Here is a 16,298-nt window from a genome sequence, read left to right as displayed (position 1 = left end):
AGACCAAAAATCTGAGTCAGCCTATAGCAGACAATTGGAAAAAAACCCAAATGATACACTATAAACATTAGGCATTTACAAACAGTGGCTAAAGAATTATGGAGGGGCTTTCCATCCTGACTATGTGATTACAATCAAAACTGAAACATTCCTGGGTATTAATCATGGTTGGTTTGGAGAATGTTCCAAGCCAAAAATTACAGGGTGGCTGCTTTTGTTGGGTTTGGCTTTCATTCTGGGCATGCTAAGACCCGCTATGAAGCTGTGGCCACTTCCTCCAAGACCCCTCATATTTCCCCAACACCTTAAAATCTGGGCTGGTGAACGGGTAGCTCTGACTCTCCAGTGGTTTAAAAGAGTGAGCAGTGGGGCTCTCTTGCTGGTGACATTCAGAATCATAATACTGTGCTGAGTATTCCCCCTCAACAATGGTTTTGTCAGGGTTAGAACAAGTCCCAGGGCTAGGGAAACTTGGTAAGCAAGAAGCTAGCTTCTCTGCATCACCATTTCCTTTTGTACAAATACAGCCAGCCTTCTCACTCAAAGTTCACTTCTAAGTCCTTCAGCACTGGATGCCAGAGAATTTCAGTGCAACCCTTCCTGTGACTTTACATCTCAAAATTCTTTATGCTGTGGGAATCAGCACAAATAAGACCACATCCATTATACAGCTTTTAAGAGAGTCTGTTATCAGTTATCGACATGGTCAGCTATAAACACGATTAAAAACTCTGACAGCAACTAGGGTCAGCTAACAGCATTTCACCCCAGTTAGGGTGTATCTGCACTACAGAAGTGAACATAAATTGGGGGGGAACAGACCTTGCGTAAGTACTAATGCTGCTGTGAATTCAGAGTAGCCATGCCCTTCTGGTTGCAGAACAGGCACATTTTCTACCCTGCACTAGACTTACTATTGTTATCTTGGGTCTTGTAGAACTGGACCTTAAGTCCCTTGATCTTTTCATAACACCGCGTGCTGTTCTGAGTAATGTACATCTCAGCTAGCTGTTCAGTCACTCAGCTGTACTCTAACGTGTTCCTTATGACCAGGACTCATCTTGGCCTGGATTATCTCATCGCCCCGGATGGTCATCAGTGCCAGCATGTTGCCCTCAGACCGGTTGGCACACTCATAGCAAGGCGTCCTTTGAGACATGCAGTTTTAACTCAGTCACTAATAAAGATGATTACTGGGGGAATATAATGCAAATGAGTTCCATAGTGTTCTCAGCTCTACTTGTAAACCTAAGTGGCTTCCATCAAAATTAGCCTCTGTGCTACAAAGCATAAACCATACTGGGCAGGCCACCTAAGACCTGACTGGTAGGAAGTAGTGGGAGAACTATTTGTACCATTAGGGCTATAAGAATATAGGAGTTGCCAGCCTGGCTTAGACCAGTGGTCCATCTAGCCTGCATCCTGGTTTAGAGAGTGGCCAGTACCACCTGCTTCAGAGGAAGGTGCAAAAAACCCTGCAGTAGGCAGTGTGGGATAGCCTTCTCCAGGGAACAGTTCCTTCCAAACCCCGCAGTTTAGAAGTCACCTTATACTCTCAAGTATAAGGGTGTGTATCCCTTCAAAAAGATTTTTAAAATATTTATTGCTATAACTCTGGATAGTCTAGTGGGTATATAAAATGTCCAATCTTTTTGAATCCTGCTAAGAGGTTGGCCTCAATATCATCTGGTGGCAATAAATTCCACAGGTTAACTGTGTCTTATCTGAAAAATATATTTCCTTCGAAATGATCCGTTTTGAATTTGCCACAATTCCACTGACTCTCCTTGTTCTTGTCCTCTGAGAGAGTGAATAGAAGTTCACGATCTACCTTCTTTGTATCATTATTTTGTATACTTTTCTCCTGTCTCCTTTTATTCTTTTTTTCTCTAAAGCCTACAGTTTCAAACTTTTTCAATCTCTCTTCATATGAGAATTTTTTCATGTCCCTAATCATTCTCTGAACCCTCTCTAATTCTGATGTCCCCCTGGAGTGACCAGAACTGAACAGTATTCCAATTGAGGGCGTACCACCAATGTATATATTGGCACCATCTTTTCTGTATTAATCTGTTTCCCATTCCTTATGCATCCTAATTTTATTTGCTCTTGATGAGCACATTGGCACTGCACTAGAGGAGACTGACAGAGGTGGACCACCTGGTGGTTAATTTTCAGGGCCGCCCGGGGGGAGGGGAGGGGAGGGGAGGGGCAAGTGGGGCAATTTGCCGCAGGCCCCACAGAGGACCCCACGAGAATATAGTATTCTATAGTATTGCAATTTTTTTTATGGTAGGGGCCCCCAAAATTGCTTTGCCCCAGGCCCCCTGAATCCTCTGGGCAGCCCTGTTAATTTTGCTTGAAGCATGTCTAATCGAAACAGCATTATGATCACTTGCATGCCATTGGAAACATATATATGTGCAGACATGTGATGTGTTCCATGCATTCTTGGGGGACAATGAGAAGGTGGGAGGGGCAAGTGGTTATTAGCATACCACATTTTTCTGGAGTACACCAAGTCTCAGAGTTCTAGGCAAATGGTTGGCTTCCTTTATCCAGTTCAGCACTCCTTTTTACAGAGTGAAGTGGATGCTCTAGTTATATTCATATAACCAGTTTAACCTGCCCTCCTTCCTCCAGGCTCTCTGATATGACGTCCCAGAGTGCATTGTTCCACATGCTGTTGAAATTGCTTTGTTTGAATGCCCTCAGCCCAGTCTATTACTTGTGGAGGCACTACAGGGTAGTTGCCCAGATTTTCCCAGAATGCACTGATAAACATAGTTAGATAGCATAGTAAGTGCAGATGTACAAACAAGGCTCTTCGAGCAAAAAATGTGTCCTGTTACATGTATCCAGTTAAACTGCTCTGGCCTCTAAGTGTTTACAAAATCATGGATAAAAGTTGTAGGGCTGAGAGGACCTAAAAGATCATTGGCTGCTTAGTTTGGGACCATCAAAGTACTATTCCCTTACCCACCCTTGTTAATGTTTAGCCATGTCTAGGGACACATCTTTCATCTGCAAGTATGGACATATTAGATTCTTTTGTGAGCACTTTATGCTTGAAAGCACGGGCAATGCATGGTATACAAGGGGTAAATCTAATCACCCTTGATTTGGAATGTATGGAGGAGCCTGGTGCCAACTGGCACCAGGTCTCAGTCAGCAGGGAATGTTCAAGCACTCATAGGCTGGGTTATCCTAGACTTCTGGAACTGCCTTTGTTCAGCACCCTATTTCTCTGGCACTCCTTAGCTGCCCTTTAATCCAACAGTCATTGTTTGTCAGCTTCATGATCTAGTGCCTTTATTTTAGTCATCTCATCTGCATGTTTAATTTCTAATCTGCTTTCCTTCTCATCTACTTCCCATTTCCAAAGTTACTTCGAACTCTGCTATATTATACTGAGATAATATAAATAATATCAAATAAACTACAGGAACTGTTTGTACATATTCCAAGTGAATGATCAAAGGAATAGGGGAGGGTGTGTGTGTGCACCTGTGTACACTGGTGTCCTCTAGTGGGTGGCCCAGGAAAGATCTGCTCATGTGCAAATCAGAATCTCTTCACCAACTGAGCTCAGGAAGCTGCTCCTTCAGTCATGCAAATGACAGACAAATGTAAGTGTGTGTGTGTGCAATACTGCACTGTGCTGGATGGGATAGGTTATTCACCCTTGACCCCTGATTTGCTCTTGGAAGGTTTACGTTTACATTCAAATTATAGCCTATATGTTAGGGAAAGTTAAAATGTGTAAAGACATTGATGATAAAAATAATTAAAGATGTAATGTAAGTAGGGAAAACAAATGTAAAAATATGTGTTATAGGCTCTGCAAAAGTAGGAGGCCTAGATAGTTAGTCTGAAGTGCTTGACCTAAGGTTATTAGATTTAGTAATAGGCATCTTGTGATAAACAAACCACAAAAGAGGAGTTTAGGCTTGAAATAACAGATTTTTAGGGGATTTTTGGTATATGTAACCATCAGGTTAACCACATTAATGTGCTGGAAATATTGGGAAATGTATTGACACAAATAGCTTATGTCAGCAATCAGAACCCCAATTATGGTTTCATCGAAAGCCACACATGGACAGGAGCTGATAGGCAATCTAAATATGGTTACCGGATGCATGGGGGATGTAAGGAAAAAGGGTATGAAAAGGTTGTCAGACCGACCCCAGTGGGCATATCAGCATGACAGGATGCGGAAGTTTAGATTGTCAAACCTCACTTCTGATGTTCTCCACTGACTTTTCCTTCCATCCTCTAATACTTCTGATTGTCTCCATATGGTTGTGAGAATGCATAATGCAGGGGATTGTTCTGCTATACTTATTTTGCTTTTCTATTATTGCTATTATACCTGTATGTATTTAAGTACTAAATAAAGTCCACGTGTCTGTGTGTGTGATTCACCAATCTCATCTCCTTTAATAAATTTGTGTAGCCACTTGAGCAAAATAACCCGTTATTAGTGACGTGCAATTTGCATGCTAAATTAATCAAAGGCTACAAGGTCAGGCTTTTCGATGTATATATTAGTTCCCTCTGTTGGTTGAGTTTGGAAGGCAGGCAGCTCCTGTCACTCAGCAAGTAGAGAACGCTGGTTTGCAGCTGAAGATAAACCTCTTGATATTATGTATATCAATATTATATACAAGAATGTGCCATTGTTTTCACTTCTCCAACAACAACAAAAGATAGAAAAGATAGAAAAAAAGATCAGGCACCCAATGAAAATTTCCCACCCCAGATAAGTAAGATCTCTTCTTCGCTCAATGGGAATTATGCACACAAAGGCCTGAGAGAAAAAGCTCTTACCAGAAAAAGCTGGTAAACACAGCAGTAGTTAAGGTGCTCTACTGACCTTGACTGAGTTGAGGTAAATCAGGACATCATCAAATTGTCTGAGCAGAAAGAAGCAGGAGGCCATGCACTGTCTCCCTGGGATTGTATCTAAGGCATGAGAGGAAAAGGCAGATATTTACAATTGGGTGATAGTGGAAAATTAACTTGGATATCTGCCTCCCAAATTGCCAACAAAGTTGTAGAATAAAGTATAACCTGCCTCTTTCAGACAAGGGGCTATACTACAGATGAAGAAGAGCTATTGGTTCATCTGGTCATCCTTCCCTATTCTGCTCCACAGATAATCCAAGATTGTTTCCCAAAATAACTTCTCTAAACCTAAAAAGTTCACATATATCAAGTCCTTTATATTGGACTCCATACCAGGCCTTGCCATGTCCCACTGGAAAACTGTTAATCTCCCTTCACAATGGTATACTAACAACACAGTACTCTTATACGGCACTTTTCATCAGTAGATCTCAAAGCACTTTACAAAGGAAGGTCAGTATCATTATTCCCATTTTACAGATGGGGAATAATTAGGCAAAGAGAGGTGAGGTGATTTGCTCAAGGTCACTCAGACAACCAGTGGCAGAGCCACCAATAGAACCCACATCTCAAGTCCCAGTCCAGTACTCTATCCACCAGGCAACACTACTTAGTATATGGGTATATAGCTTCCATTTCTTGTCCTGCAGGGTCAAGAGATAACAGGATTGGAAGATGTGGCATTTTTGTGACAGATGTGAGACCCTGGAAGTGTGGAAACCTCAATATCTCATGTATTGAGATGAGCCAAAGGTTATGGACCCAGGGGATATTCATTGACTATTGTATCAATAAGCGTCATATGTATTTCTGTGTTCCTGGTTCACTGGGTGGGGTTCCTATGTAATCTGGAATCGCTTAGAGGAGGGATGTTAATAATTAACGCAAGTTCCCAATGCTGCTTATGCAGATATCCAGACCGGTGAAGCTACATCCCTTGAGAGAAGTAGCATTGACTTAATTTACCTGATTCAGGAGGTCTGAAAGACAAAAGCCCTAAACTGTACAGAGTCAGCTTGATTTTACTCAGGACAGACCCATTCTGCAACAAAGAACTGACATATTTATATATGGACCGATCAGGATTTCATGTGGATGATGGAAATAGCTGGTAAGTTTAGCACATATGTAGGCTGTTTATTGTTTTATAATGTGTTTTCTCTGTAATGCTTATGTCATAAATAACTGTACTATGCTTTGTGAAAGCTGACTGGACACTGATTAACTGTTATTGTCCCTGAGAAACAGCAGAACTGTAGGTGCTGAAATAAAGTCAGACTGGCTGGGATAATCATCACAGTGAATTGTAAGGGGCACTGCAGCTCTAAAATTCGGATCTGGAGAGAGAGGAACACTGGTTCCTGCCCCAAAAAAGGGTACAACTAGAGGCTTGAGACCTAAGGGTATGCCCTTGAAGAAGTCATGAAGGGGGTAGATGTATAGTTAACCCCAATATTATGACAGTTTTCAAACACAGAAAATCCATCCCTAGCTAAGGTTTTATCTGGGCCTTCGGCAGGAGAGTTATGGAATGGAAAATTCCCCATTTGAGAGGAAAAAAAGTTTTGTTTTTGCTTTTTTAATGAAGCAGCAGTTTGAAGTTGTTCGGGGGCCCTGAAAAATTAATCCATATCCCGGGGGATTTATTCTAGTGGACAGAGGATTAGGAGGCAATCAAAAGTGTTATCACATGGCTCTGCAATTTAACACCTTAATATCACTTCTAGGTGTAATGTCTTTGTATAAAACACACACACACTTTGGTTGAATGTAAAAATGAAACAACTTGAGTGTTTAAATAGAATCCACTAATGGGGAATGTAAGAAACTAACTGAAAATGGGTATGTTTTTGCTCCCCTTCTCTATCCACAGCCAGACTCCAATCTTATTGTCCTTCCTTGTAGGATTTCTCTAGTGTGGTTTTTCTACAACAGAGGTGCCCAAACTTTTCCTGTCACACCCCCTCTTACCAGTAATGGAATCTGTCCGTGCTACCCCCCCAATTACTGCACAGCCATGGCTTCCGCAGCAGAGGAACTTGTGCTGAAGACGGAGCTGGGGACAGAACTGGGGATGGGGGAGGAGCTAGGGCTAGAAGCGGAGCTAGCCTGGGGGCAGAGAGGGAAAGAGGGCAGAACTGGGCAGGAAGTGGAGTTGCACCTGGGACCAGAACTGGGCTAGGAGCAGAGAAGGGGCCAGAGCCAGAGCTGGGCTGGTGGCTGGAGTGGAGCTGCGGATGGGGCTGGGGCTGGAGCTCGGCTGCGGACAGAGCAGGGGGCAGAGTGCAGCTGCCACTGGAGGCAGAGCTGGTCTGGGGGCGGAGTGGAGCTGTGGGGCTGAGGTCGGAGCGGGGTGGTGCTCCCTCCCCACCACTCGTGGGGGCTGGCCAGCCCCTCCCCCGGCATGTTCCTCTGCGTTCCCCTGGGAGAGGGCACACCCCACAGTTTGGGGACCACTGCTCTACACTTTGGCTTCCCAGGTCACTTCACTATGTATTATATTCTAGTACCTACTTGGAAACAAATTGGCTTGTGTGTTTAATTTTCCCTTCACTCAGATGTATGCCCATCACTACATGCATCTTCATGTGTAAGGGCAATAAGTTAAATACACCTCAGTGTTCTTCCACTCCCCTCAAGGCAATAGAAGGCACAAAGAGACCCTGAAAGAAACCCCCCACACACACACCTAGCAAGATATTTAAGTTCATAAATCCATAGCAATTTATATTATACAAGATCCAAACAAAATATAAAGAAATATTTAAGGAGAATAAAAGTTAAGAATATATTTTCTTTATAAATTAATCAAGGTAATGGAACATTAATTTATAAAAAAAGAATGGTCAAAGGTCAAGAAATTCTTGAGATTTATTCCCCCCCCCCCCCCAAATTCCCACTCATCTTCCACTTTCTAGTTGGAGATCACCTTATCCCAGCACATTCCCCTCCGCAGAGTTATTTTAAAAAAAATGCATTTTATTTTTTTTTACTTTATTTTATTAAAGTAATATCCATACATCTCATACAACTCAGGCTAATACTACACATTTCCAAGACACAGTCAACAGGGGCATTAATCTTAGCATTCTAGTTTTTCCTCTTCATAACACCCATTTTCCCATATTTGTAAAATACAGCCTCTCACTGAACTTTCAGAATATAGCCACAGACACCCCTTTTTCCCTTCCTGCAAACTATCCCTTCGAAAATTCTATATACTGGTTTATGACCTCCGAACATACAGCACATAATGGCTGGAGACCGGGACTATTTTCCCATTAATGGCCAGAGACCATAATATTCTGTGTGTTATTTCCATATGTATGTGCCAGAGATACCATCATGTCCCCATCCATCATTATGTGATGGGCTGAATACTCCACTAGATTTAGTTCACTTTCCCCATAAAGATTACAAACCTTACTAACTCATATTATTTCAGGCAATTTTACTTCACCCATCACTATAAGATCTAAGCGCCTTACAAATTCTAAAGAAGAATCTGTTTCTCTCCCTCACACAGTTTTTGTTATTGTGGAAAAGCTAAATGGAAGATGTAAGTTTTACATTCTGCACTGATGGTGATCTCTGTCATTCTGATCTCCTGCAGCAAGTTCCACAGTCATGGCCAGCTGCCAAGAAAGTTTTGTCATTCCTGTTCATTATCCTCACTGTTCTTTGGTGGCAGTTGAAGTAGGAAAGAGTCCAAAACTGAACTGAGATTTTCACCATTATTAAGGGGCACAAATTCCATAACAAGTAAGAAGACTTGAGGTTATGATCCGATCACATCTAAGAAAAGTAATTGGTCCTTATCAGTACTTGGGGAAACACCCAGAGGAAAACCTACAGGAAGCAGTGTCTATAATTCCGTATAGCATACTCTTTTCTTGGAGTCAGTAATAAACTAAAGCCCCAGCACTGTTTTGAGGATATTGTGCTGCTAGATAAGCACTATCTTGGGAAAAGACAAGCTGAGTCCCTGAATAATTGTGGTCATACAAAAATTCAAGGGCACACTATGAAATTCTGTTTGCTCCAGTGTTCTGCCCAAATTCCCTGTTAGAGGATAATTTTATGTAGGCAAAATGCAATTATCTATGATTTCACTTTAACAGAATATTATTCTTCACTCCGTGTTCTTAGGTATAAGTAGCATTACTGTGCTTTGTTAAATATCTGACCAGTATTGTGCTGGTACAGTACCAGTGTTGGATGAAATATTTCCTGAATAACTATCGTTCATAGAATGCTTTGGGATGATGACTATATAAAATATGGTATTAAAAAGATAATAAAAAGAACACAAAATAGTCATGGATTGGTGCCACTATCACCAACCCTGGTTTACCATGGATACTACTTGTTATGGCAAGAAGTGAATGGGTGACTTTGCCTTAGCTCTGTTCCATTTTGAATAATGAAATGGAAGTAAAATAGGAAAGTTGGGATTTTAAAGACCTAATCCATCCCAAGTGATTCACACAGAAAGAGGAAAAAAACCTCATTTTGAGAAGCTCCATACTTTGTGTAACTTAAAGTGAGCCAAAAGGAGGTAATATGAAGTCCAGAAAAGAGTTTTCCCTCCCAGTGATTTGATGTTTTTCCTTTACCAAATGCCAGATTTGGTCTTAAAACTACTGAAGATGAAGAGGGGGCACTTACTCCCCATTATTTTGGTATCATGTGCAATCCTTGTGTTTTAGGAGGTAGAGCTACCGGCTATAGGTGTGCCAGCAGCAGCCATTTGAGTGGGCTACAGGGTCCACTCATATTAAGAATTAAGTTTGTCTAATGAGAACTGGATAGTCACTAAGAGTTATGCTCAGCCACAGAAATGATATACCATTTATTAAGTGAAAGTGTTAAAAATGTGACAATTCACTGCGTTTCCCCCATTCAGTTCTTCTTTTACTCTCGCCAAGGAATCTGATCCTTATTTCTTTTTCTACCATGAGGCTAAAGAAAGGTGAGCTATTGGGAAGGATCACTCAGAACACTGGCATTAACTGCCAGGAGTATAGGGGACAGTAAAAAACAAAAACAAAAAAAGCAACCTCTAGTGCAGGGGTGGCCAACCTGAGCCTGAGAAGGAGCCAGAATATAACAATGTACATTGCCAAAGAGCCACAGTAATACGTTAGCAGCACACCCCTCCTCCATCAGCTCCCCCACCCCGATCCCAGTGCCTCCCACCCACCGACAGCCCCGCCAATCAGCGCCTTCCCCCCCCCATCCCCGCATCTCTCGATCAGCTGTTTCGTGGTGTGCAGGAGGCTCTGGGGAGACGGGGGGGAGAAGCGAGGGCACTGCAGGCTCAGGGAAGGGGGCGGGAAGGGATGGAGTCCCTGGGGGCAGGGCCTGTGGCAGAGCCAGGGGTTAAGAAGTGAGCACTCCCGGCACATTAGAAAGTTGGCACCTGTAGCTCCAGCCCTGGAGTCAGTGCCTATACAAAGAACCGCATATTAACTTCTGAAGAGCCGCATGTGGCTCCAGAGCCACAGGTTGGGCACCCCTGCTCTAGTGCCCTCATTTGCAATGTCAATTCCAGTTTATGAGACATTGGTGACCAATAGTTTTAGCCATCTTTTTTCCTAGCCGAAATGCAGTGTACAGCTGTTGATTTTGGGCAGGTTTTATTGCGGAAGAAAGGTAGATAATGATAGCTACATAATGGATGCTTCTTGGGTTTTTCTGAAACCACACAATAATTAAAAGTCTAGACTTACATAGCTCCTGAATGGAAGGACTCATACCCTAACTCTGCTCATTGTGTGTTTTTTAATTTTTTAAGTCAGTAATCTAACCAAAACAACAGAGATCTAACCGCTGACCTCTGTAAGACTTTGCTGAATGTGTGACATAGTTCTCATAAACTACCCTGTTCTCAACAGTTTTTTAAACATTTTCCAGCTCCATGTCTGGTCCTGGGATCTCTGTAGAGAGTGAGAGATGTAGAAAGACCAGAATCACAGCAGAGAAAGTGTTCTGCTTTTTCTGTTTGTCCATTGATCTTTGAAAATTCCCAGTAAGTTAACAAGCTTGTGAAGGTGCTATCAATCACTTATCTGGCCCCCTTCCAACTCCCCCTCCCCAAACACTAACACAGGATTTTCTTTACTTTACGAAACACAAACCATCATTCCTTTCTAGTTTTGTGTAACAGTTAGATATGCTGATGCAGGGCACTGTATAAGACTTTAAACAGACAGACAATCTAGTGGTACTAGCTCTTTACTCCTGGGAGACCATCAAGGACTGGCAATAGAAGGAAGTGCTAGATTTTGACTTCTAGGCCAACTATGTTAGCAAAGGCTCTCATACAAAGGCAGTAAAACTATAATCCCCATCCTAAAGCTAGGGACGCAAATGCAAAGTCCGAGGTCAACAGAATGACCTTAAGCAGGCAATAGAATGGCTGGTGTGTTATAATATATATAAGTACAGTACATTCTGGAACATTGCACTGAGAGTTCTTATTGTTCCTCTTTATTATGCTATTAGCATGTGCTGCCCTGAACATATAAAACATTGTCTCTGCCTCAAGGAGCTTACACTCTAATTTAGACAAAAATATGCTACTTGAAGATAATACAGTAAAAGCTGTTTTATCTGGCATGTTGGGAGAATGGGGGTTGCCGCTAAATAAAAAATGCCAATTAACTAAGAGGGAGGTGTTTGGGTGCGGGAGGGGGTGTGTGGCTGGGGGTTGGGATGTGCGGGAGGTGGTGCAGGGTGTCAGATCCAGGGGGTGCTCACCTTGGGCGACTCCCCGCAAGCGGCGACCTGTCCCAGCTACTACTAGGCAGAGGCACAGCAGGCAGCTCTGCCCTGCTCTGAGCGCTAGCTCCGCAGCTCCCATTGGCTGGGAACTGCGGCCATTGGGAGCTGCGGGGGTGGTGCCTGTGGGTGGAGGCAGCGAGCAGAGCTGCCTGCCAAGCCTCTGCCTAGGAGCAGCTGGGACAGGTTGCCACTTGCGGGGAGCCGCTCAAGGTGAGCGCCCCCCAGATCTGGCACCCTGCACCTCCTTCCATGCCCCAACTTGCTGTCCTGAGCTCTCTCCCGCACTGAAACTCCCACCCAGAACCCACATTCCCTCCAGAGCCCCAACCCCCTGCCGGCCCCACGGCAACTGGACTATAAACCGGAATTTTAATGAAGATCAGAAATGCCAGTTTATAGAGCTTTCCGGTTGGCCAAGTGCCGGATAAAACAGCTTTTACTGTACTGTGTATTTGGTATATCACTGGGCCCATCTCCAGCCCAAATGCTGCTGTTAATGTGACTGTTTATGATAGAAGTACCATTTTACATAGATAGAGATCCTGTTTTATTACAAACCCATTGCTCTAACTGGAACAATGTAGGTGTCTATAACATGCTCAAAATTGTGTGCACATGTGTGTCAGAGCATATCTTCAGTTTCATATGACAGCAGATGTACTGTGTGGAAACATTATGCTGTTACCAGCATAACTACAGCAACACAATGCCTGGCACTAGACATGCTGAGAGTCAGCAATTGCATAGGCACTATTATAAGACAGTATATACCAGCAGTTCTCAACCAGGGGTCCAAGGCCCCCTGGGGGCCACAAGCAGGTATCAGGGGGTCCGCCAAGCAGGGCCAGCATTAGACTCACTGGGGCCCAGGGCAGAAAGCCAAAGCCCCACCAGCCCAGCCCTGGCAACTGGGCCTCAAGGTGAAGCCTGAGCAGCTTAGCTTCGCAGGGTCCCCTGTGGCTTGGGGCCCTGGACAGTTGCCCTGCTGGCTACCCCTTATAGCATGTTTAGGTGGGCTGCAGAAAGAAAAAGGTTGAGAACCCCTGGTATATACTGTAGTATCAGTAGAAGAGCATTTACATAATGGAGAAAGAAAATTTCAAACCTACCACATTCACTGGCTGATCCTCCCACAAGCTGGAAGAACTGTTGAGCAATTTTCAGATGATCCCTCTTGGAGAGAAACAAATGACATGAGATCCAGAGCATGGAGTGGTGCCATGGGACAGAATGAACGCATGCTCCAAGGGGGGTGAGTAGGGTGAAGTAGAGCAAAGTGAATACACATATTGTGGGGTGAGGGGAAAGATGGGGACAGAGGTACAATAAACAAGGAAGGAAGGAATCTTATTGCATGGACCCATATACACAGAATCCTTTCAAAAGGAAGCAAGGCTTTTGTAAGCAGGATAGAGAGGCTCAGTTCAGTTTGGATGAGTCTCAGAAACTCACAATTCACTCACTTTGGACTGTGAATTATGGAGAGAGAAGAAATGAAAGGACTCAGAAAGCATGGGATTTGAGTGTGAAAGTACCATCTCTTTCCCATTAGCTGCATTCCAGATACCACATTTCTTTCTCCCCTAGTACTGATGTAAATGCTGGAGCACCAGAGGGGTTTTACTCACTGAGCCCATTTCCTGTCCAAGGGCTGCATTCACCACTCCCTTGAGTATGTACTCCTGCAACAAACAAGAGGATCAGAGAAGACAAGTTAAAGAATTCAGAAGACATACAAAACAACTGCAGGCAACTTAAAAATTATTTTGTTCCTGCCCATGCCAACTCTATTCAGACTTCATTTTTTTAGTAGTCAGATACGACTGCACTCCAGCAGCGTGTAATAAATAATAACCAAAAAAAAAAAAAATCAATCCTGCATCTGAGCCAGTTGTTTAAGTGAAATGAGCTAGGGTTCTGAATCAAGGTCCTGTGTAGAGACAGCAACATTATAAAAACACCATCAAAATTGCCAGGAATTGTCCTGCTGTTATCAGTGGCAGCAGAGGGGCCCAAGTAGACTGAACTCCCCTTTCAGGCGTATAAGTTGTCACTCCAGGGAGGAGGAGATGTGTCTCTGCCTCAGGGTATGGAAGTTTGCATTGCCTCTGCCAGTATTATATCTACCCTGTGAATAAAGAGAACTTGAGTCCCCAGGGCTGTCAAACAGACTGATATCTTTCAACCAGCATGAAAAATTAAATCCGGTGCTGGTAAAAGGTATTAAATTGACAGTGCTGGAGGCTGAAGTCCTCTGCCTGTAAGTCAGGTACAGCAAAGGCAGAAGCATTGCAAGTTTTCCCGCATATGTATATATAGTTCCTCCACACTGCCCTGGAGAGAGGCACCTCTGAAGCCTCTGCAGTTCTTGAACCCCTCTGCTGAGATGGCAAAGAGGGGGACAATTAATGCCAACTGTGATTACAGTTTTTGGTGGAACTTGTCCATTAGCACAACAATGGCATGTTACCAATAATAAATAAGAGGAGCTGGACTGAGAAACTCACTGCATTTTACACAGGTCACTGGCCCATTCAGCCAGAATGCAACTTATCTGTCTGCATTCAGCCAGAACAACTGATATTCTGCATATCCAGTAGATTAAAAGCCAGGGCTGGCATTAGGGGTAGCAAGCAGGGCAACTGCCTGTGGCTCCGCACCACAGAGGGCCTCGCAAAGCTAAGGCTTTGGCTTCAGCGCCATGCAGCTTGGGCTTTGGCTTTTTGATCTGAGTCCCAGTGAGTCTAACGTCGGCCCTGCTCTTTGGTTTATTTTGGCAGACCATCTGAAACCTACTTGTGGCCCCCCCTAGGAGGCCCCAGACCTCTGGTTGAGAACCGCTCGGATTGGCTTTTAGCCAAGATGGCCAGGGATACAACCCCATGCATAGGCACCAATATTCCCCAGCGCCGGTGGGTGCTTGCGCCCCCCCCCCGCCTCTGGCCCCGCCCCGACTCCACCCTTTCCCCACCCCCATTCCAACCCTTTCCCCAAAGTCCCCGCCCCAATTCCGCCCCCTCCCTGCCCCTATTGGACCCCTTCCCCAAATCCCCACCCTGGCTCTTCCCCGCGACACGCTCAGGGGAGGAAGTGGAGCAGAGGCGGAGGTGAGCTGGGCGAGTGGCTGCTGGGGGGTGCTGAGCACCAACCAATTTTTCCCCGTGGGTGCTCTAGCCCCAGAGCAACCACAGAGTCGGCGCCTATGACCCCACGCGCTGAGTGTCTTAAGCCTCTTACTGCAAAAAGCTGGGACTGGACAACAGGGGATGGATCACTCAGTTGCCCAATTCTGTTCATTCTCTCTGAAGCATCTGGCACCGGCCACTCTTGGAAGCCAGGACCCTGGGCTAGATGAACCATTGGTATGACCCAATCTGGCCCTTCTTATGCGTATTAACATACTGTATATTATCAGCCTTGTGGCGAGTACCAGCATGTATGTGAGGAATGTATTTATAAATCAGACACACACATAGAAGTCCTTCATGTGGAGATGGATCTATCATTCTTAACCCAAGGAGCTCCAGTCACCTTTTCAAAAAAGCCTATCAGAGAAATGTTTCCTCTTTTCCCTGAAATATAAATTTCCTGACAAACACTGAGGAGCAGGACTTGATAACATTCAATCTAGAACCAGTGACAGATTTACAGTTGTAGAAGGTCTCTGCAGGGCTAAATAAAGGAATTTACACCATTGCTATACAAAGATTTCCATTTTGCCAGTGGGAACCAGCATTTGATTCGAGCCATGGAAGATCCTAAAATGTCAGATGTTAAAAATTACATTATTTTTGAAAAAGCTCTTTTAGGTAATATTAAATCTTTCTAACATTTATTCATTATAATTTCTCTCTCTTAAAAAGCCTGCACAGTGGGACTCATGATAACTACAGGAGCCTGGCTTTACAGGCAGAGAGAGATAATAAAACAGTACCAATAAACATTTTAAAACTTTGTAAAACATTTTTTCTGTAACATATATGGCATATGCACAATTCACAATGGCTGTGGTGTGGTATAAAAGATGTATTGGTACTCATCTAGGATGATCTGCATAATTTGCCTGTAGTTTTGCCACTCTCAACTCATGTTCATGTAACATTTACAGCACACCTCCATTACCAATAAATAGATACAGAATACATGAACACAAACAGCTAACACATGAAGGAGTGGAGTGGAGAAAAGTTTTTATCAGCATGAGTTTGGGATGACTTGCATAATTTGAGTGGCAAAGCCATCAGTAGCTGCTCCAATGCTGCTAAAACTAGGGGCACGTCTTCACTACCGGCCGAATCGGCGGGTAGCAATCGATCTATTGGGGATCGACTTATCGTGTCTAGTGAAGAGGCGATAAAATCGATCCCCGATGGCTCTTCCGTCGACTCCGGAAATCCACCGCGGCAAGAGGCAGAAGCGGTGTTGACGGCAGCGCGGCAGCGGTCAACTCGCTGCCATCCTCACAGCCAGGTAAGTCAACCTAAAATACGCCACTTCAGCTACGCTATTCACGTAGCTGAAGTTGCGTATCTTAGATCAACAACACCCCCCCCCCACCCCCCCCCCCCCCCTCTCCCTCCTCCCTCCCCCCCCCCCCCCCC

General features: G+C 44.1%; 1 protein-coding gene across 1 annotated transcript in view; it reads right to left on the bottom strand.

Annotated features, from left to right (window-relative positions):
- Positions 1 to 16,298, bottom strand: part of TTC26 (tetratricopeptide repeat domain 26) — a 60,546-nt gene that overhangs the window by 15,063 nt on the left and 29,185 nt on the right. Inside the window, exons 8-10 of the mRNA XM_034774760.1 lie at positions 13,326 to 13,379; positions 12,807 to 12,870; positions 4,880 to 4,968 (exon numbers count right to left, since the gene is read on the bottom strand). Of these exons, the coding sequence (XP_034630651.1) occupies positions 4,880 to 4,968; positions 12,807 to 12,870; positions 13,326 to 13,379 (207 nt within the window). The remainder of the gene's footprint in view (positions 1 to 4,879; positions 4,969 to 12,806; positions 12,871 to 13,325; positions 13,380 to 16,298) is intronic.

The sequence above is a fragment of the Trachemys scripta genome, chromosome 1, assembly GCF_013100865.1.
Source record: "Trachemys scripta elegans isolate TJP31775 chromosome 1, CAS_Tse_1.0, whole genome shotgun sequence".
NCBI classification, from domain to species: domain Eukaryota; kingdom Metazoa; phylum Chordata; order Testudines; family Emydidae; genus Trachemys; species Trachemys scripta.
The sequence above is the reverse complement of the archived record's forward strand: the minus strand, read 5'-3'. Positions and strand labels throughout refer to the sequence as shown.